At 43.3% G+C, this 23,451-nt stretch overlaps 1 protein-coding gene across 2 annotated transcripts in view; it reads right to left on the reverse strand.

The window, feature by feature from the left end:
- The window catches only part of TNFAIP8 (TNF alpha induced protein 8), a 124,206-nt gene that overhangs the window by 39,587 nt on the left and 61,168 nt on the right, over window positions 1–23,451 (reverse strand). The window contains exon 1 of one of the 2 annotated variants that reach the window (XM_057736885.1): window positions 21,007–21,412. The exons of the other annotated variant lie outside the window; for it this stretch is intronic. Within the exon in view, the coding sequence (XP_057592868.1) occupies window positions 21,007–21,019 (13 nt within the window). The 5' untranslated portion in view covers window positions 21,020–21,412. Of the gene's footprint in view, window positions 1–21,006; window positions 21,413–23,451 lie in introns of those variants that run through there. 2 annotated transcript variants of the gene reach the window in all.

Here is a 23,451-nt window from a genome sequence, read left to right on the forward strand (position 1 = left end):
GAGCTGCTAGGATGCACACCTTCACTCCATAACTTCAGACTTTTGGAGAAGTGAAGGTCGTTCTGAACCCAAAGAAAGCCTCCCTCACCAGTCAAAAGCGGCCTTTCCTGTCTTATCCAAGGAATCATTCCGGGAGCCTCCCCACCCCACCCCACACACGCCATCTGTCCTTGCCCTCCCCCATGGCAGCTCAGACTCCACAGATGTCCGCCAGGAGCCCTGCAGGATCTCACCAGGGCTGTGAACTACACAAAGATAGCTCTCATTCATCTATAATAAGCATAAGATGCAACACCTTTTCAAGGTGATGATTATGTAAATTCACACAGGCCCCATGAGCCACAGGAAGGGCTCACATTTATCCTCTTCCTTCAGAAAGTGCCCCCATAAGGATGATTTATTAAATGTCCTTCTGCAAAGGACAAACCACATAAGGTGTGTTAAAGTACGTGTGCTTAATGTCCGACTTGTTTTACACTGGGTTCACAAAAAGGCCTTCAGCTCCACTCAGGTTAGCCAAGGAGAATTGCTGAATGAACAGTTCAAATGCTGCTGTGTCAGCCTCCTAATTCAATTTTGAGTCATTTTAGCAGCTAGGCTGATCTTTGAACTTTCACTGGGATCCTCAGGAAATCTGGCGAAAAACTTCTTTTGTATTTAAATGCAGTCACCTTGGGGAACAGATGTCCTGATCTAGCTCAAGTGCAAGGCACACTCAGTTTATTTTAAAAGATTTTATTACAGCCTCTCCATTTCGTCCTACCCTCCCCCACAAAAACCACTCTTCTTTAGGATCCAGATTTCCAGATATTCTATGACCTCTCCATATGAAAGTGTCTATGTCCTTTTCAGAAGTTCTACAGAACTGTGTTTCACTGTTTGTAAGCATTTATTTCTTCACTTTGTGGTTAACTGTAAATTCAGGTAAATCTCCTCAACCACCTAAAAGAAGAAACCAGCTGACTGTGTTAGTAAAATAAAATATTAGTTCAGTGTCTGCCTCTAATTAGCTCTTTCGGACTTCTCATTTCACTGCTCTGAACTACAACTGTATAGTTCAACTACATCCTGTAACACGAGGATGTCAGTTAAACTGGTGTATGTACTTTGTATGTGTTCTATGAAATCATCAGAAAAACTACCCAGGGCTTTCTATGCTTAATTTTTCCACCACACGCTATGTGTAGTAGCCTAAAAATAGTAGCTATTCAATGAATATTAATTAATATTCATTGAATAAGAAAAAAAAGATGTTGTGTGGATAAGGATGCTCCTTGGTCACCTGTACAACTTCAAACTACACTGCCCCCCTCCCACCAAAGAATGGTGATAAAGGGCAGCTGATTCTGAGGTTTCTCTGGTAGTCTTTGCTAGCAGACAGATACTAGGTCAGTCACTTCATCTTTTTTTTTTTTTTTTTTTAATATTTACTTATTTGGCTGCACAAGGTCTTAGGTGCAGCAAGCAGGATCTTTTAGTTGCAGCACAGGGGATCTAGTTCCTTGACCAGGGGTCGAACCCAGGCCCCCTGTATTAGGATCATGAAGTCTTAACTGCTGGACCACCAGGGAAGTCCCCAGTCACTTCGTCTTGATTTTGCTCTGTTTTCAAAAGGGGATTTGTTACTTTTTAGCCCTAGTAAGTATGCTCTAGTACATCATAATGATTATCTCCTGTAGGTGCAACCTGTCCACTTCTGTATGTTTAAGAAACACTCCAGGGACTTCCTGGGTGGCGCAGTGGCTGAGAATCTGCCTGCCAATGCAGGGAACATGGGTTCGATCCCTGCCCCAGGAAGATCCCACATGCTGCGAAGCAACGAAGCCCGTGCACCACAACTATTGAGTCTGCACTCTAGAGCCCGTGAGCCACAACTATTGAGCCCGTGTGCCAGAACTACTGAAGCCCACGTGCCTAGAGCCTGTGCTCCACAACAAGAGAAGCCACGGCAATGAGGAGGCAGTGCACCACAGTGAAGAGTAGCCCCCACTCACCACAACTAGAGAAAGCCCGTGTGCAGCAACAAAGACCCAAGGCAGCCAATAAATAAATAAATAAATTTATGGAAAAAAAGAAAAGAAAAGAAACGCTCTTCCACTTCTTAGTCTGGCTTGGAATATGGGTGGAAGTCACACCAACAATCTCTTATAGACCACCTGATACGAAATAGCAACTGTTAGGAGCACTTCTCATTTAATACCAAACTGCATTTAAATCCTATGTCAAACTTCTACCCATGTCCAACAGTGGATCTCCCACCTTCTGTGTCAAGATGGAAGAGTTAAAATGCTGGCTAAGAGTCTGGCATTTTTTTGTTTTGTTTTGTTTTGTTTTTTTCCAATTCAGTCAGTCATTATCAAATATTTACATGTGTCACATGTAAAAGGGCTCTGCTCCCCTGGAGCTTACTGGCATAATTTTGGTAATTTTGACCACAGACTTAAAGAGTTCGACCTTCCAAGTGACCTTGGTTCTAAGGAAGGTTTATTAACAGCACCTCTCAACTGGACTTTATCATAGAACAGCAGAAACATCTCCTTTTAAACTATACCTCAGTAAAACTGTTGGAAAAATGCCTAGGTTTTGGACCTTTTGCTTACAGTAGCCCAGATGTCTGCTAAGAACAGGGGAGGTCAACAAGCGTTCAGACTTACACAGACGAGAAGACCAGCAGAACTGGGGAGAGAAGGTGCGGTTCATTCAGGAGGTACCACACACTCTGCTCCCATTCAAGAATGCTGTAAGGTCTCTGCAGCGAAAAAGACTAAGCATCTCCGTCAATTTGTTATAGACCTCCAGCTTCTAGGTCACAAGAATCCCATGCCACAAAAATGGTCATTTCATCAATACTTTTATTTTTACCCTGCTGACAAGAGGCTGAATCTGTACAAACAACATTTTAGGTCAGGGGGGGAAAAAAGCGATGTTTATTTAGTATCAAAAGTGGCTTTCTTCTACTTGGCTTTGAGGCTTTCCTCCTCTTTTCTTGTATTATTTATGTCTACACTCTTGAGAGTCTTTCAAGGCTTCCATGATCTATATATAAAGGCGGCTTTCCGTCCCTCTCCTCACAGAAGGTTCTGTGTTCCTGGTCTCACCTGGTCAGGGCTGCAGGCTTTGCATCCTTCTCAGACACTCTTTTGCATTTAACTTTCCACGAGAGGGGTGGGGCTAAGTGGGTGTCTCGCCAGAGCACCTGCCTGGCCCAGGTGATCTCACTCTTCTTCCTTAAGAAAGTTTTATTTACCAAGAGTGGAGAAAGGGCCATCCAAACGAGGTCCCTCATGCACCTTCTCAGGAGGCCAAGCCTTGAGCCACAAGTGGCCTCCTGCTTAAGCACTGCTGGTACTGGGATGAGGTGGGAGAAGCTGGGGGACAGGGGCAGAACTGCTGTGAATCAAGGAAGAAGGCTGAGAACGCGTGTGGAGACTAAGGATGGAGAAAGCTGCCTCCCAGGGCCCTGCCGGGGAGTCTGAAGTTTGTTCCGGGTAAACCCTCTCCTCAGTCTTCCCTATGGCATTTTCAGGACATCCTTCAGGCTCCCTAATGCTCTGGGTGTGAGTGGATAATTCTGAGGGAATGGGAAGAAGTGCTGACGTCTGGGGTGAGTGCACACAGGGAGACAACAATACACCTGGGAGACACTTGTTTCATAGACTATCATTGTTTGCTTTTATTTCTCTCCTAAGAAATCTTCCTTGCTAAAAACTTTTAGCAGATGATGAAACACACACACACACACTTAAAATCAGGTCTGAAAATATTATCTGAAGAATTTATGACTTTGGGTCTTTTGTAATACTTAGCTATGATGGTTGCATTTATAAAGGTTTTATTCAGATTTCCCAATTAGTTCCCTTGGGTCATCATCCTCATTTTACAGATATGTAATTAAAGAAAGGGAGGTTATACAATTTGCTCAAGGTCACAAAACTAAGTAATAATGTTCTTGAGACTGCAATAAATACAGACCAGGCCTCCTGTTTCCTATATCCAGACTTTCTCACTCTATTAAGCTACTCACGTAAAAGTCAAGTCCTTTATTTAGCAGAAGAATAATTCAAAGATTGCTATACTGGGAGATTCTCAAAAAGTTTGAGCTGGTCATGGTTCTAGGATGGAATGCTCAAATCGCTCTGTTCCAACGCTTAAATCACAGCCTCAAATCAAAGCTATTCCATTCCTGTTATTCAATGCTCTAAATAAGCCACAAGTTTAAAAGCTTCTATTTATTCAGCTACGTGAGACTACAAATCTTTTTTTTTTTAATTAAAAGTTTGGTCAGGACCCTGACTAAATCTCCTTGGATATAAGGTTGCCAGGAGAAGGGAAAAGAACACCAGATTCAATTTGGGAGACCTGGGCCTGATTACCATAAACCCAGTGAGCACTGCCTCATCTACATTAGGATTTTATTTTTCTATTCATTCTTCTATCACTTTTCTTCTAGAAATGGGCAAGCCATTTAACCTCTCTGAGCTTCTGTTTATGCATCTGTAAAATGGGGATAATGCCACTTATTTCACAAGACAGCAACAATAAAAATATGTCAGGAATGTGACGAAGTGCTGAAAATTATGAAGCCCCTCTCATCACTTTTCCAAATACTTTCATGAATAAGGCCAGATTATTTTAGGTTGTGGAGCATCTGTTTGAAGCCCTAAAGGCTGGCCCTACAGAAGTTCCAGATAGGTGTGGCAATTTAATGTGTGTGATCCAGCAATGGAAAGTGAAAATAAAAGGGCTGAACCTCACTGTGTCCAGGTTAATGGGGTCAACATGGCATAATCTGAGAGGGACTACAGAAGGGATTCACCAGGAAGAAGACAGGCAGGGCTGAGACTGGGCCCAGGAGGCAGTGCCACACCTGACCTATGCTTCCCTGGCTTGCCTTCAGAACGGGAGCAGGAGGGAAAAGTGATCAATGCTCGTAGTCACAGAAACTCGGGCTTGGAAGTGACCTTTGAGGTCATTATTCTAACTGTGAAGCAATGTCCTAGACACATCACAGGCAGCAGGCATTCATCCAGGATCTCCTTGATCACTTCTATTAACAGAGACTCACTCTTTTTACAGAGTCTCACTTCCTCTCTAATCATTAGAAAGTTCCTCCTTATAGTGAACTGAAATTCAAGTTTAAGCGCAGTAATATTCAAACTATTTCCATTCCAACCACTGTCGTTACTGCTTACAGCAAGGAAATAATTTTATGATGAGATAAACAAAGATTTTTTTAAACTGAATTTTCTTTTTCAACAGCCTAGTGGAGACCCCCTCACACTGGCTAGCGATTGGAGTCAAATGCAATGTGAGACAGTTATGCAACTTTCCAGAGCCAGCCACACATCTGCTATTGATTTTCATGAAGAATTCAGAAGCAAGCTGCTTTGCTTGAGGCGGCAGCAGTGACAATCCCTTTCTCTTCCGTGTGTTCACTCTAAGGGGGTAGAAAAGGATGTCAAGACAGGTTGGGTAATGGCCCTACTTGACCGCATCTGAGCAGTTAAGAGCTTTATTTGGGTTTCTGGACAAAATTTGAAGTTCACAAGAAAACAGAAGTAGCGCTCATATGCGGAATTTGGCCCGCAGACTCCTCGTCTGAGATCTGTTTGAAAGTCTAATCCACTCCAAGTTGTCATATTTGGATTTTAATATTGAGTTTCTGACACGGGTAGATTCTCTATTAAGTTATTATTCGTGCCAGCTCGTCACTGTTTAAGAGACAGAAAACGCTGGGAGGCGAAGCTACAGGGCTAGACAAGCTTGTGAGGTCAGAGTAGCCAAGGCTGAAACTCAGCAGACAAACTCAGCAGGTGGTGAAAATGTGAACCAAAGCAGAACTTATCCAAACAGGGTTTCAGGGGGAAAAGGGAGGCTGTTTTGCAGGTAGCACTGAAAGGTCAGAAGTTTTCCTTTTTGAATAGGTCAGGTTATGAAATTTAAGTTATACAGCTTCTCCTTAATGAACAGTTGTAGAAATATATGATAGTTATGACTCACAAAACATCACCAAAAGGAATGTATTTTCTGGGAAACTGGTAACATGAACACTATGCCTGCCTACCTACCTTAAAAAGATCTTATTAAGTCCATTCATTTCCTAGTAAAAACAGAAGAAAGCTACAAATCACTAACTCTTTAAATCTGAAAACCATTTCAATAGAATTTTTACTGAAATCAGCAAAGTCCCATCATATGCCATTTTACTGTCTTAATTTCAATTATGTACCATCAGCCCAAAACAGACAAAAAGAGAGAAAAAAAATAACCAAAATGGTGCATCAGCCACCATGAAACGATTTCATGCTGCAGAGTAAGCATGAAATGGTGCCGGGGCTTAGCTGGTCCCTCCCTGACCCTTGTTTCCGAGTTGCCTCTCACACTGTCAGCATCTCATACACTGGTGGTGAATGTTGTGGTTAAGGCTATGCATTTTTTTTCATATCATAGTGCCTCTAAGGACAAAGCAACTATGCCATCTTGTCCCAATGAAATAGGAACTTGTTCCAGTGCTAGAGGAAACACTTACAATAAGTCCTGTACTTACTGGAAAACGGTATGTTATTCTCCAATCTGGTAACTTCCTAAAAGATTTTCAGAAACAACATTGACCCTACACAATTTTTACATTACACATGACTCTTGTGTACTCTTACCAAATTGGTACCTTAGATTCTCATATGTTAGAATGATGTGGTCAGAGTTGGTGAAAGAGACACAATTTTAGCCCTGAGGTCCTCAAATTGTGTATCACGGTGCCTGAGAGCACTACAGAAAACTCACAGGGGTGTTTCAGGATATTTTAAATTTTTGAGGAAGATATAGCATTATTCAACATCTCTCAGACACTGCGTGAACTACTAGTTCAAGCCAGTTCACAGTGTAACATTAGACTGTGTTATATTTCTTTTGATAACAGCATTTCTTTGCAAAGCTAGGTTGCTGGCAGTTGCTGTACTAAAAAGCAAATATCATGTGAAAAGTAATGTGAAACAGGAAATTAGCGTAGTGGGATACAATCTGATTTCAAGGTTTAAGAAGTTGTGAAGTGGCCGGTGATCCATTTATTGCCTCACAGCTCCAGTTCACCCTCTGCAAAAATGAAGATGGGACTCTACATATTTTTTTTCTTTTGCCAGCTGGTGCTCTCCTAAGCTTTGTCAGTGTAGTGCCATGGAGAGACATTATAGGAAGGAGAACCTTTGCTTCCTGGTTCTGGTGTGCTCTTGCCGCACGCGACCACACGCATGCCTGGCTTCTGAAGCCCCCAGCTCCCGCAGGGCAGGCACCTTCTCCAGCAACTGGCTTTTGCTGTACATGGTGCTCAGCGCCAACCAGCCTCCAGCATCTGCTGGCATCCCCCTTAGGTGGTTTTGTAGCAGAGCGCCCCCAGTGAGAAACCACCCCATGAACGGATTTCCTCAGCATCCTGGAGGATGGATTTCCAGCAGGTCCTGCCAGCACAACACTATTGTGACTTCTCTGCCAAACAAGGAGCCAAGGCCAGTCATCCTCTCTCCAACAAGGGCTAGAGCCGAAGAGAGGGGACGTTTGGGTTTGGTGCCTTGTTTCAAACCCAGGGGAAGAGGCTGCCCTTTACATTTGCTAGTCCTCTGTTCTTCAGCGTTCTCTTTACTTCCTAACAGCCAGCCCACATCAAAGTGAGTATTTCGTTCAAAAATTTTTTTCTTTCTTATCACTATTTTCAATTGTGATAAGCTGCACATCATAAAATGTACCATCTTAATCATTTTTAAGTGTACAGCTCAGTAGTATTAAGTACACATACATTGTTGTGCAAGCCTCAGCACCGATATCTCCAGAACTCTTCTCATCTTGCAGAACTGAAACTCTATGCTCATTAAACACTAACCCTCCATTCTCCCTTCCCCTCAGCCCTTGGCAGCCACCGTTCTACATTCTCTCTCTGAGTTTGACTACTCTAGGTACTTCATGTACGTGGAATTACACAGTATTTGTCTTTTTTGTGACTGGTGTATTTCACTTGGTTAACGTCCTCAAGGTTCATCCATGTTGGAGCATGTGTCAGAATTTCCTTCCATTTTAAGACTGAATGATATTCCATTGTGTGTATAGACCACATTTGGTTTCTTCCCTTCATCCATCAATGAACATTTGGGTTGCTTCTACCTTTTGGCTATCGTGAATAATGCTGCAATAAACATGGGTTACAAATACATGTTCAAGACCCAGCTTTCAATTCTTTTGGGTATATACCCAGAAGTCGAATTGCTAGGTCATATGGTAATGCTACTTTTACGTTTTTAGGAGCCGCCATACTGTTTTGCTAGCTAATATTTCTTTAGAGTAAACTTTCCTGTTCAAATTACCATGTGGTTTATCTCCTGATTAGATCATGACTGAAACATGTGAGGCCCAACAGATGCACCCATTCCATTAGTAACTGGTGAAGAATGAAATAAAAACATTATTTTTTAACCTTTCAATTTATGTGTATTATTTTTTCACATGGCTACAAAGTTATTAGTACATAAATTAGTACATAAATTATGTTATTGGGACCTAAGCATTTCATAACTGAAATTGTTAGGTACTTTTTGTGTCCTAGAAATGACATGGAAAAATTACGGGGGCCCTAAGGGTTCCATGGGTGAAAAATGTTGAGAACTTTTGCTCCAGCCTATATGTTTCCAGCTGCCCTTAGGATCGGTCTGCTTGGAAGGTCCCTTAGGCTTACCTTGGAAGGATGCTCACCGAGGGAGTACCCTTATACTTGAAGGCACAGATAGATCCCTCCCCCACCCCCACCATCTTGGTTTTCTTCATAATATTAAGTTTGTTCTTACTCAGGCAATGGTGGTAGAAATACAATTATCAGTGACTTATGCTGCTTTGTGTCTCTTTATTTCTAATCTCACTAAGTCCCACAGTCAAAACGTTTCCTGAATAGGCCTTTTCCCCCTCCGTTCCCACAGCTGTTAGTCTAACTATCACCACTAGCTGGTATTATCTAACAGATTCAAGCTGATTTCCCTTAAAAGAGACCATGGGTTGAAAACTCAAATGCCCACTGAGGCTAGAAATGCAGCAATTTGCACCTGCCATAGTCCCTGCACCCACGAAGGCAGCTGAGCTAAGCAGGCTGTGGGCCAGGTGCCAAGGATGCCAGATGGAATACTGACCTCTCTCTCCCAAAGAAAACACAGGCAAAGCAAGTAAGTGACGCTACTAGTGGCAAGATCATGACTGCCCCCCACCGCATACACAAGTAGATGTGAACGATTTGAAAAGTAAGTAATCATTTAGAAACTTTGACACTTGTTTTCATTAACTGGAAATTACTGGAAACAAACTTTGTGACACATCATGACATCTTGTGCAACCACACTGTCGGAGCAAGGCTGCAGGTCTATGTTTTCTGCTATGTTACACTCTTTTTTTTTTAACCCCAAAGCCTAGTTCAGGTCTCAACTCCTTCATAAAGTCTACTGAAGCCCACAGTGAACTTAACTTCCACTGTGAACGTCTAACACACTTAAAGTTGACACTCTGGATGTTAGTTGTCTACTGAGGCAAATTAGTAAGCTATTTGGAACATATGATTATAACTTGTGTGGGTTTTTTTTTTTTTCCTTTCTAGAGAGTAGAACACATCGGATACTGTGAAGGCACTATATAACTAATAAAATAATCATTCAATCATTTCATAACATTGAATTATGACAACATGTAAGAATAAGCCTAATTTCTCCTTACCCCAAAATTATACTGCAAGAAACTCTGTACATAAATGTCTGTTATCTTCAAAGACAGAAAACACGAACATTTGCCTCACATCTAGAGCACTGAGGCTGGTAATCTGCAGCAATCCAAAACTCTGTGAGATAGAGAGCCAAGACGAGAATAATTCTGACAGCTGCAAACCTTCTGTTTTATAACATGCACAGAAGGGACACACTTCCTCCGAACATCCTCATAAACAGAGAGCACTGAGCAAATGCAAACAGCCCCGGCAGAAATCACTGGAGTCTAGGCTTCAACTAATGGACTGTGCTTGTCCTCACAGAGGCAACCTCGCCAGCCCCCTATCAAACCCACCGCAGCTGTCCTAGGAGCCATGAACAAGATGGATCGAGCAAAATTTCATTTCAGTTGATGGAATTTCCAGGCCCAGCAAGATACCAGCAGAAGCTGCCCACTTGAAAAGAACAGCAGCCTCACCTTCCTCAGAGTGGGAACACTGTTTCCCTTAAGAACTCACATCCAGCACCCGGCCACCTGAATGTACATACGAATAAATCCCAGATAAGCATTCTAGACACCTCTTCACTCGAGGCATGAACTCCTCTGAGGTGATAAACATTCTATGCAGCAAATCTCTTAGGAGCAAATTTTCCCTCAGAGGCTGTTCGCATTTACATGTTCTGTTTTCTGAGGCCAATTTGGGATCCATCGTTGCACAATATGTAACCAATTTTGTCATCTGTTTTCTTAATAGATGGAATTCACCTATGAATGTAAAAAGGCAGGACTCTGGTTATCCCAAATATCCTGTTATCCGACCTGAGGAAGGAAAAAGTATCCCACTTGGCCATAGCCCCAAATTCTGAACCAGCAACTCAGTTTAGTACCAAACAATTTATGTGTTTCAATTAAGCTATGTCTTAATATCATCAGCAATAATAAGTTATCAGTTGGTATTATGTCACACACATTACAGAACATGTCTCTACTCTTCCTACTTCTCAGCAAAGTGGTGTTTTCTAGCTCTTGAAGTGCTTCTGTCTCCATCGCCACTGATCCTCACAACAGCCCTATAAGGAAGGAATCTTGGGTATTACTGGCTCCATTTGCTTCTGAAGAGGATACAGATCCTCAGAGAAATGAGGTGGCTGGCCCAAGGTCACTTAGCTAAGACTGAATGTGAACTGAGACGGCAAAGCGGGGCCCTCTGACCTCATTCCATGCTACCTTTCTCTATCCTAGGATGTGTCTGCGCAGCACAGATCGTTTTAATTCAAGGCAAATATGCCATGTGCTCCAAAAGAAGCGGGATGCAGTGCAGTAACGGACTCAGAGGCGCTGAGCCTGACTGACTTGGATGAAGAAGGAGCGAGACATGAATAGAAAAGGGGAAGTCCAGAGGAGGAACAGGTGTGGCAAGGGGGAGGGTGGTTCCACTCACACATCTGAGTCTGAGGTCTGAGCAGTACAACCAACCCGGGGACGTGCTCTACGACCAGACCAATTTCCCAGACAACCAGGGCTCTTCAGGGAGTGCTGCTGCTCCTACAGACCTCACAGCCTTCGATGAAGGTACTTCTACAACAGATTGCATAGGATATCTTCTCTTCACTAAACAAAGGCTACGGAACATACTTTATTTTTTTTCTACAAAATGGACTATTGTTGTTAATTACACTCTTCTATAATATAGATGCGAACCTACATTTTTCACTAAGCCTTGCCTAGTAAATGTGTCCTTTTTCATTGTCTTTACACCCGGTCAACAATTCCTACCCAATTTCAAGAGACAAGAAGGTGCACGTGATCAAGATTTCACATTCTTTTTAACTACTCTAGAAAGCCTGTCCCAATACATAGATCTACAGACAGATGTAACACTCTTATGCAGGAGAGTAATGTTTTCACAGGTGAGAGGATGGACATTGGGTTCTAATCTCAGTAAAATGAAATTGCAAATAAAGTTATCTTGAAAATTTCTTAAATGGCCTGGAAAGCATAGTACCATCTACACAGTTTCATATCTACACAATACTTATCAATTCCTCTCTTAGGCTATGTTTCTCTACCGTTGCCTAACAGACACTAAGTTCTTCCTCCATAATGATGATAAAATCATCACCACCAACTTGCCTGGTCTCCTGAACAATGTATTTCCCATTCTGTTGGTGGTTAGAACCTTTAAAACTCATTGTTGCATTGGTTTCATGACTTCTTCAACATAGCAATGCAGAGGGTTACTGCCTGGTCATGAGTGGCTGAACGGGAATGGTCAGGATTTCCTGACACCTGTTTTCTTCTTCAGGGTCAGGTGTCACTTTTTATTGACAGCATCCAACGACCCCCCTACATCTTCTAATTGGAGGTTCAAGGGACCTAGGGAGAACCAGAGGTTGATGGAAGAAGTCAAGGGTTCATCACCTGTTCTGGACAAAGCTGTAGACATCACTGTTCAGATGCCATCTTCATTTATGTAGTTCTTCATTCCACAAATATTTATTGAGCATCTACCACGTACAGGTATAAGGCAAATGGTGTAGATAAAACAACATGATAGCTGCTCTCATAGAGCCCACAATACGGTGGGGGAGGGGGAAGAACACTAATTAAAACACAGTATGATAAATACAATAGCACAAAAGTATGGGGTGCTATGAAGACTCAAAGGACAAGTATCTAAATCGGACCTGGGGGAGGGAGTCATCAAGGAAGGCTTAGGGTCAAGAAATTATCCAAGAAAGGGGAGATGGGAGAGAAAAGAAGGAAGAATGGTTCCAGGTAGAGTTAACAGTATATTTAACAGTCCACAGGTGAAAGAATAACTGAAAGGAAGCTTAAAGAAAAATCCAGTGGATATAAAAATCAACTGGCCACTGGGGATCTTTGAGAAAGATGATGTAGTAACAGAACTAGAGATAAAAGCCAAATTGCAAGGGGTTGCAGAATAAACTGGTATTAAGGTAGCAGAGAAAGGATTGGTGGACTATTCACTACGGAATCTCACTGAACAGAATAAGTTGAGAGAGTACTCTGAGGAGAAAGCACTATTGAAAGAACACAATTTTAGCACAGCTTGAATTGAATGACGTTGCTGAAGAAATATTTAAATTCACACAGCTCTCCCACCAGTCAATACCAGACGCAGGGAAGCTGGGTACCATCAATCTCTTACAAAAAAACGTTTGCAATAATTTGCATGGACTCTCACACAAATTTAAACTATATAAACAAAAAAGAGTGAAGTTGAGCCCCCCTCTCTAAGCTCCGTGGCTGGTGCTAGTCCAGCAGGTCTCACCTGAAGCAGGGCAACACAAGGTGTTATCTCTAAGGCGCCTGGGAGGCTCCCAAACCCCAAATTATGCTCTTAGCATGAGAGGAAATACTCTCATTAGAGAGGTGGTACTTTGGGCTAAACTTCGCCCTGTTTTCTGTTCTACCATCAGGTTCTTTTAAAAACACAAGTGTCCCTTGGAGGAGAAGGCTGTGGATGACTAACATCTAAGAGTAAATGAACTCACTGATTTCTTTGTTCCTTCGCAGGCATCCCAGGTGGTAGCGGCAATGCAGAAATTAAGAGTGTGGGGCAGGTTGGAGGGTTGCTTATCCCACCCCCCCAACTCTACCCTGTTCACTCACCTCACGCCTGCCTCACACCAGGAAAAAGCAAAGCAGAGTAAACAAATGCAGCAGACAACCTGCCAGGCAGATGCATGCGTTTCAAGTGCTTGGGGTTCCTTATCTTTAGTGATGTAAAGTTTTCTAATGATGTAAAATACTCAGAATTGTTTTGACTGAGGTTTCCATCTCTGCTTCTCTAAATTGATTCAGCCTCCAAAGGCCACTGAACCGAAGAAATGATTTTCACTGAGGATATGAATTCTTTTGAAGTATTTGCAATTTGCAGCCCACTTACCCCAGTGATAGCCAGCTTTCTAATCTAAGGTAAAAAGCTGAAATCTACTACAAAAACAAAAATATAAAAAGCTCACATCGATAAAATCTGACATCTCTGAAGCCGAGCAAACATATCAATGATAGCTGAAGTTAGCTGGCTCATAGCCCAAGAATCACAAAGTGGTAGCCTTAGGACTGAATCCAGCTCAGAGTTTTCTTGGGCCACCTAAGTTTTATTTTTCATGAGAACTTCAATGCCTTTAGATGAGAACTTTTCTCTGCAAGTTTGCCATAGCCCTCAAGACTTCCAACTGTTTAATAAAGCACTGGTTACACATTGATATTTCTTGCCTGGTTCTTGTAGAAATTTGAGTTTGCATTTATACAGACTGATGTAAAAACAAACAACCCCTCCTACTAAGATAGAACTCCAGGGTAAACATTTCAGAGTGGAGAATGTGTGGGTTGTCGAGTAATAGAATCACTAAATAACAATAAAGCACAACAATGTGCAACACCACTTGCAATCAGACTGTTAACAAAACAGGAGACTGAAAACACCAGTGGGGCTCACTTGTCCCAGGATAAGCCATGTGACCATGGCTTTGAAACCACTTTGCAACAGAAGCATTTGCCACGAGTCACCATCTGATCTCACGGCTCCCACAAGATCCTTGACATCTGGATGTCCCACAATGCAAGCCTGGCAGCCAAAATCCAAGCTTGGCTCAGCAAAGGAAACAATCCCTCTATTTAGTGAGCTGTGGCTATACCGCAGTATCTGTAGGATCTAACTAACAACACTCAATTTGGAGCAATTCACACCCGGCACTCAGCCAGTGGAGCCACTTGATGGCTAGTTAAGACATTTATTGCATGTAATTCAGAAACTGTGCCATCATCTGCCTGTCCGTAAGCACTGGCAAAGAGGATTTAAGACCTCAACTCAGTTCCACAAGACACTTCCTATCACACAATGCATAGAATCCAAGAATCAGAAAGCTAGTGCTCAAAGAAGCCTTTGAGGTCCTCTCAATTTCCTCATTCCTCAAATGTGTCAAATGTGCTCACAAATGAGAAATTAGGTCCAGTAAGTTGATATGACCAACCCAAAGGCTCATCACATAAGCGTCTTAAGAGGGACGAGAATGTAGATCTCTGAGATCTCCATCGTGGAGCTGTCCTCTCTAAAACCAGCACCCTTGGGGTAGCCTCTGTGCCCTTCTGCAGCCTAGCCCAGTGTTCCTGGGCTTGATTTCTGTGACCCACATAGGCAGCCTGGTTCGAGGTCATCACTAGGGTTTTGGTCAAAGCCCACTGATAATAAAGGGGTTCCTCTGCTTTGGATGGCCCTCTGTGCACGTATTCCCTTGAGGATGTGGCAGGGAACACTGGCTGTCTGGGGATGAGGCTTGGGAGTTTGGAATCCTATACCCTAGCCGTGGATTTCACCTACAAAGATAAACTGGCACCCCTTCTACTCCAATTCGCCCATCACAAGAGTGGTGTTTCTTTATGTCCCCAAGCTTTTCCCTCCCTCAAGAGTCCTCTGAATGTTGCCCCAGCCCCATCTCCTGTTCTAGACAGCCATTCTCCTGGAGGTCTCATCTAGAGTAAACTAAACAAAACTTCTTGTGACTGATTGCCGTGTTTTGTTTATTTGTGTGCAGCTTCAAAGTCTTTACATTATCCAGAGTCCAGCACTATCAATTAAAATAGATAAAATAATCAAATATGGCAATGAAGCTCATATATATAAAAGTGCAAGGGTATTCTTTACAGGAACATGTGGACTTATTACACTGATTTTTAAAAAATTTTTATATTGGACGTCAGTGTTCTATGGGGGCATATAATTACCATATGTTAAAAGGCTGCCTGTAATTAATTTTCTCTAGTTCTCGTTCTCATTGTTCAGTGCTTACCAGACCAGGTCTCTGGTTGAGAATTTCCCTCTCTGATCTGCAGTACTGTTGTGGTTCATGGAGTCTGTATCCTTGTCCTCCCTGATAGCATCTGTGTCTTTTGTCACTGAGTGGGGGGAGGGGCTGGTATCCAATATGTAGGGCTCCATTTGCTGTGTTAGACCATAGCCAGTCACCAAGTAAGAAGCAACAGGGGAAAAAACAAACCATAGTGAAAGGAAGCCTGTGTAGGGAGACACCGTGGCCCACTCACCATTGCTTCCATCTGCCCGCTCCTTGTGGAGCAGCATGCTATCTGGGGGAGAAACTGACCCCAGCCCCCAGCTCTCAGGTTCAGCCCTGCCCATTTCCATGAAGTCATAGCAATCCCATCCCCCTTGCCATAGACTGACCGTTCAGGCAACCCAAGCCTAAGCCAATCAACACAGCACATTCCTTACTCAATAAACTGGCTTAAGATGGGCACATGGCCCAGTTCGGGTCAATGAGACATCAGAAATGTGCTGGAGGCTTCTGGAAAAGATCACTCACTCCTCTGATAGAATTACCAAAAGCCAGTTCTCTCTCCTCTGGACAGTGTACTGTGGGTATGAAGTTAGAATTGCTGCAGACATTTAACCATGATGAGAGAAGCCAGCTGAGGAGGAAATTAACCACAGAAGGCAGACTGGAAAAAAAGTGAGTTTTTGACATCACTGTACTGCTAAATCAAATCTCATTCTACTTATGTAGCTAATAAAAAAATCCACTTTTGTATGAGCCAATCTAAACTAGGGTTCCTTTCTTACACAAGAAGAACCATAATTGACATCACATCCTGGACAGCGAATAAGGAACATGCTTGAGGACTTCTAACCTTGCTGCCAGCCTTACCATGCGCCCAGTCCCTAAAGGACAGTGGGTGACGGAGCCTGAAGACGCACAGCTGACCCAACCATTCTCTCCCATCTCCTCAAGCTCACTGCCTAACAAAGGCCAGAGTGCAGCCTGGAAGCCCCCCTCTCCTGCAGGGCTAAGCAGTGGTAGCTGAGAGAAGAGACCTGGGGGAGCGGGGGGATGGCTGGGAGGAGAGGCTGAGATACCTTAGTGGCACACACAGGGAGGGGAGCCTGAGAGGTAGGACCTGGGTCCCTGGGCATCTTCTTGCACATCCAGCATGGCACTGCCCCACCATCCCTGATAGGACCTCTTGATGGGCTTTGTGTGAGGACATCATTGCCCCAGAGGGGTGGCTGCCTTCCTGACAGGGGCTGAAAGGGCAAGACTTGGAAGGTGGGACAAGGAGCTGGGAAGGTGTGTGTATAAAATCTCCAGATCCCAGTCTGGAGTCAGGTCAGGCCTACCTCGGGATTTCTCCCGGGAGCTAAGGGTATGGTGAGAAGCTCAGGGACACATTCCCTGAAGGCTAAGAAGTTATTAAATAGCAGAGAAGGGGCAGATCAACAATGGGAAGCCTAAGGTCAGGCCAGATTTTTGCCTTCAGATGTGCTCAAATTCCACTTGGGGCTGCTTGTTAAAAACACACACAGCACACAGGTAATTGCATTTCTGTCCTTCCACTGCAGCCTGACAGCTGAAACACTAAATTCCAACAGAAGGACTTTCTGGAAGCTAGAGGAATCAGCCAGGTTTTTAATTAGGTTGTCTTCGGAGGTACCTTTGACGCAGCGCTCGCATTCTCCGTCACCCACGTGCATCAAATACTTGTCCATAGGCTAGGAATGTAGAAATGGTTCTTGTCATGTTTTCTTAAGGCCCATTTACTGCTCCTAGCTGGCCCCACAAAAATACCTGCGTTTCTGCATTTGCTTTGTTGGCGTGAGTTTTGATAATGGAATTTCTTCCAGCAAGCACACCTTCTCAGGTTCTCACCAAAGCCAGCTCCACGAGGAGCATTACTCTCTTAAAGACAGAACCAAAGGACCACAGGAGTCAGTACCCTCTGGCTCCAGGGGGAGATAAAGATTTTAACTATCGAAAGGACCCCAAAGAATGCAATTCTAATGGCAGTGGGATTTCAGAGCTCATTTGCAGACAATGTACGCAAATGAACATATGAAATTACCTTGTTTGGCAAAAAGGAAACAAACAAAAAAACTCAGAGAGAGAGAAAGTGAGAGAGAAAGTACTATACAAACAAATACAAATGCAAAAGCAGATGATGATATAAATCTCACGTTACCTATAGTGGGAGCTTTGCTTCAGGAGGAAAGGAAAGGGAAGAAGGGGCGAGAGAGTTAGGGATGGGTTAGTTCTCTCAAGATGGGACAACCTTATGCAAAGACTTCATGTTGCTTTGTGGGCAAGATACAGGACATGGGTGATTAAAGGAGACAAGAGGATGCAGGTGACAGTACAAAGCCATTTTCCTCTAGACTTAGCACCTTTATCAGAAAGTGAGATTAGAGGGTTTGGCCTGTGTCCAGAGGACATCTGTCATGAGATCTAAAGGAGATAGAAGGGAAAAATAAAAAAGCTTGAATTGGCTCATAGTAAAGCAAGAGTGTTAGGCAAAATTTGTCCAAGTCAAACTGTATTTGATGATAAGCATTCACTCTCTCCTGAACTGGTAATTCTGTTTTCAAATTCATTTTAAGTTACATGTAATATTCAGTCTTACTAACTTTTATGGGGATGTGTGATACTGAGAACTGTGATCAAACATTTGGGACTACAGGAACCGTATGTTAACTTTATCCAATTAACTTAGAAATGAACGTAGGGAGGCTTTACAAGATTATAGATTCTTGGGTCTAACCACTGGGAAAATCTAAGGATTTATCTCTATACTCAGACAAAGGAAGGCATTTTTGGCAGAGGACTCCTCTGAGTTAAGAGGTCTGATCCTTTCTTGTGTTTGCTGTGGGGTCTCTGTGGGTAGGTAGTTTATGCTGGGGGAACAACCAGACAGCTGCTGGAGGAGCCCACGGCACCGGGCTTCCTCTGGGACCACTGCACTTGGAAGCCTGGGCCTATGTGTGGTTGTGCACCCGACCTGGGCAGGTAGTGGGCGGTCAGGAGGCAGGTTCGCATCCCAGCTCTGGCACTATGATGCTGAATAACCATGGACACCTGATTTGATTTCTTTGTCCTAAATTTCATCTGAAATTGAGAATATGAGACTAAATCAAACAGCATCTCATGCTTGCTGAAAGTCAAATTCATTATAATTGTCCACCACGTGACACTTAATCCGGCCCCTCACCACCTCTCTGGCTCATCTCCTGTCCTCTTTCTTATCAGCACCAGGGCTGTTTCTGGAATACCATGCCCATTCCCACCTCAGGACCTTTGAATCTGCTTTCCCTGTTCAGCTTAAAATTTTTTTTCCTCCTTAGTGCTTAATAGTATCCCACCTACTATATATTTTACTTATTTATTTTGTTCACTGTCTGTATATCCCAGTAGAATGTCTGCTCTTTAAGAGCAGGGATTTCTCTGCTTTGTTCACTGGTATATGCCTGGTACCTGGAAGAGTCCCTGATACAGAAGAGGAATTCAGTTAGTTTTTTTGAGTGAATGCATGTGCGAGTGGATGGAAGGGACGGGAGGAGGCGTACAGCTCTCTACCGTGACTTCCAGCTCTGAGGTGTTGTGGGCTGTGGTGTCTACGGTCAGAGCTCTCCTCTGCCAGCACTGTACAGTCTGGACTCTATAACCACATGAAACAACAAGCCAACCCAGAGCTGCACGTGGTGTGCTTTCACTCTGCTGCAGAGCCTCTCAAATGCTGCTTCCTGCACATTCCATGCTCCAAGCTGAAGGGCCACACACACACCCGCACTCTCAGCAAGACCACAGCCTCCAAACGTTGTCTACAGGAGATTCTTTATATTGGTACTCAGCTCCATTTTCTAGAGTCAAAATTAATACCTTTTTGGGGAGCACAGTTACACCCATTTCCTTTCTCGACGTCATCTAAAATCCGCAGGGGAAAGAGAAGTGAGCTTCTCTACTGCCAAGATGACCACACTATTAATTTAACCTGCAATGAGAAGAGGTGGTGATGCTCCCTGTGCATTTCAGCCAGTTCCACTAGATGGCAACATGGTCTGAGTGTGCTGGTATCCATAGCTGACATGTACCAGCAGCACAGAATAGAGAAGCTCCCACACACCCCTCCAGTTCTCTTAGACACTTATCTCCTTGCCTCCTCTTCATTTTCAGCCTGGCTATTTTCAACCAATAATTTACATTTGTTCCTAAATGGTTCACACTTACTCATGAATGCATTTAACGTAATCACTTCAGACTTGGAAGCTTTATGTCTGCTTCTTTCTGCCCAAGTATATTACTTACCCTGACCCCTACCGTAGAACTCTACCCAAAAATCACGTCTCCCACAAAACCTTCCCAACCAAACCTGGCTCTGATTCCAACGGTATATACCCCATGATACACAGTCACAGACACATAACCATTTTTATATATTGGATAGAATGTGCCTGTATACATATATAAAGAAAAATGGACAGTCACACGCACACCTCTGGGCATCTGGTAGGCAAATGTACATTTTACATAAATGATGTGCAGATGACCAAGTTCCATATAACAGAAGTAGTCACGGCTCTGCGACACAGCATTGGCTGCCAGGGGTTCAATTCATGGGCCAAGAAACTAGGTATATGAACATTCATCTACGTCTTCCAGTTTCTAGTTCCTTCCTAGTATTCAATTTAAGGTCCAGAAAGTCTTTTGAGCAGAACAATTTTAAATAAACCTCAAAAATATTACTTATAGACTTGAACAAGACTGTGTAAATACCAATATAACTTTAAGGGCTATTTTAAAATGCTCTTTATTTCAATCCTTGAAAACGTATCCAATTTATCTCAAAATCGTTTACTTGTAGAAGCATTAAGTAAGGCTGAAAACAAGCTTAAGGTGTATTTTTAAAGTACAAAAGGCCTTATGTGTGGGGTTAAGTTCCTTATTGGCCATTAGAGGAAATGGTAGCAGCGATATCCTGACAAACCCCTACATAATGGGAGAACAGAAATAAACACCCTTGTGGTCGCAGGTCTCCGGAGGTGTTACGGCCACTATCAGATTACTGGGATCCAGAGGTGTCTGAGAGTTAGTAAACACATAGAAACTGTCAAAAGAAGAAACTTTATGTGAAAAAGTTCTGGATCGGTCCAGAGCCCCACTTCTGAAGCATTTCAATGTTTCATTTGTTTGCAAATGAAACTGTCTACATGTAAATTTCAGATGCCATTTTTTTCCACCCACAGTACTCAAACTTCCTTCAGCTTAATACCCGCTCTCCACACCCAGAGTCATAGCAAAAAAAAAAAAAAAAAAAAGCAGTGATTTGTTGAACACAACCACTTTGAAGCTGTGACCAAAGGTTACTTCCCTGTAGACAGCGACACCACAGTGCTTAGTCATGGACATCCCGCCAGATTCTGACAAAGACATCACACCCAAGTTAATCGGAAGGGTACTGTTAACTCACCTCGTTTCAGCATTTTCCCCCGTATGGATCAGAAGGACGGCTTCACAGAGTCTCAGTAGAACCACACAGACCAGAGGAACACAGACAGCCACACGGCCGATGTGTATTCTTTGGTATCCGTATTGCCTTCAGGGAGAGCCAGTCCTCCCGGAGAACCATTCAAAAGAATTCATACCGTCCTTTCGAAAAATCAACCATAACCTTACCAAACCAACGCACAGAAGCCACTGGTCAAAAACAGTCACTTTAAAAGTTGTCTTGCTTGTGATTCTGGGAGCTGGGTTTCGTCACCTGTAGCGGAATGCATTATGCAGCCTCTCATTGTGAATCCCGAGAGGTCTCCACATCCACAGCAGGGACGGACGGGTTGCTGCCTGTACTTGCTACCCGTAAACTACGACTACACTGAGACAGGGATTACCTGTGATAGGTGAACAGGAGATAGTTTCAAAATCAAGCAGAAACAGGAAGTCTAACGTTTCAACATGCTCGAAAAGAGGAGCCAATCCTTAAAAAAAAAAAAAAGTGGGGAGCAGCCCTAACCATAGATGCCTGGAAAAAGGAAAATAAAAAAAAGCCCTCATTCCTACCTGGCCAGTATACACATGAAAGTCTGTTAATAGTACGTATTGCGTAAAGGTGTGCTGGTTCTCAGGAAAACTAGAGAATAGAGTTTGGACAACGCTGCTACTTAAAATCATTAGTCTTTTGCTTTTGAAGAGAATATGAAGTCTTCATAAAGACTGTATGCATGACTGCATCCATGCACACACAATATACACATGTACAGACACAGAGATACATGCACATGTACACTCTAAGAGTCTCTCTAGAAGCTTATTTATTTACCCGGGCAGCTGACAGTCATAATCAACCACAAATCTTTCCCTTATTCATCCCCACTGGGCAAAGCTCGGCCAGTCCCACAAGGCCCACTTCAAGGGCACCCCCTTGATGAATTCTTTTCCTGAGGATCCCAAACAGGTGTTAGGATCTCAGCCACTTCCTTTAACCCCCACAGCACCTCAACGGAGCCTCCTTGGTAACACTTTCTGGGTACCTCTCACAGTTGTCCTTATCTTTGGTGGCATATCTATCTTATCTTCAACGACATGGTAATTTGGTTGATTTTATTGTTATCTTCTGTAGCAGTAACACTCTGCCTTGAGCCTACTAGGTACTCAGCAAAAAAAAAAAAAAAAAAAAAAAAAAACCAAGTGGAATACAATGGACAAATGCTCTGGAGTCTGCTAGGTCAGGTTCAAATTCCAGCCACGCCACTTCCTGATTTTGTAGACCTGCAAATTACTTCAATTCTCTGAACAATTTTGTTCTCTGTCAAATGAGAATAACATCCTCTACCTCATAGAAACTGCTATCAAGCTATAAAGAGAACCACGTGAAGAAAAGAACATATTGCCCAATTCACGGCTAGTGCTCAGATAGCAATAAGCATTACTGCTGACCTGAAATAAAATCAAACACTTATAGGGAATTCCCTGGCGATCCAATGGTTAGGGCTCGGAGCTTTCACTGCCGTGGCCTGGGTTCAATCCCTGATCAGGGAACTAAGATCCTGCAAGCCGCCCGGCAAAAAAAAGAAAAAAACAGAAAAGAAAAAGAAAAAAACCAAATGCCTACTACTAAATCAGGGAGGGGGCTGAAAGAAACACCAAATCAACACCAACTGACAAATACATTAACACATTTCTCATTTTCTTCAGCCTGCATTATCATGTCACTAACGCACTGAGGTGTGAAGTTTATACCCTAGCAACCAACATTTTGTGTTTCTTTGTGTTACTTCCCCAAATTCTGACTGGCCTCTTGATGCTATCACAACTTCATCGGGGGTAAGGGTCAAAAAAGATGCAAAGAGAAAACTCCTGGAAGCAAAGGATTCTAAATCATAAAGACCTCCCAGCCCCTGATTCACTGGCAATTCCAAGGGTAAGTTACAAAATGCAAAGAGCAGAAATGCTATACCTAAACAGAGGAACCAGGCTCTCACATTTCCTTAAAATGTGGCCTCAGTGGTAGCAACGTGGCTAGATGGCTGTCGGGAACCACTCTGTCCACTGCTGTGGGGAGAGAAGAGAGGAGCACAGGGAAGCGGTGGGAAGGGAAGGCAGGAGGGAGAGGTGCACAGCGTCACAGAAAACAACTGCCAACAGGGCGGCACAGCCCTCACATGTGCTCCAAACCCAGTCACAGAAGTCCTGCCTGGGAGAGGCAAGGGCAGAGAAGGCTGCAAGCATTAGAGTCTCATGTGTCAACTGGGCACCTCCACACCCAGGAGAACCAATTCCTGACTTCGGAGAGAGCATTCCAACAATGGGAGAATAAAAAGCTACACATCTAGGGAATTCCTTGGCAGTTTAGTGGTTAGGACTTGGCGCTTTCACTGCTGGGGCCCAGGTTCAGTCCCTGGTCAGGGAACTAAGA

The sequence above is a fragment of the Hippopotamus amphibius genome, chromosome 1, assembly GCF_030028045.1.
Source record: "Hippopotamus amphibius kiboko isolate mHipAmp2 chromosome 1, mHipAmp2.hap2, whole genome shotgun sequence".
NCBI classification, from domain to species: Eukaryota; Metazoa; Chordata; class Mammalia; order Artiodactyla; family Hippopotamidae; genus Hippopotamus; species Hippopotamus amphibius.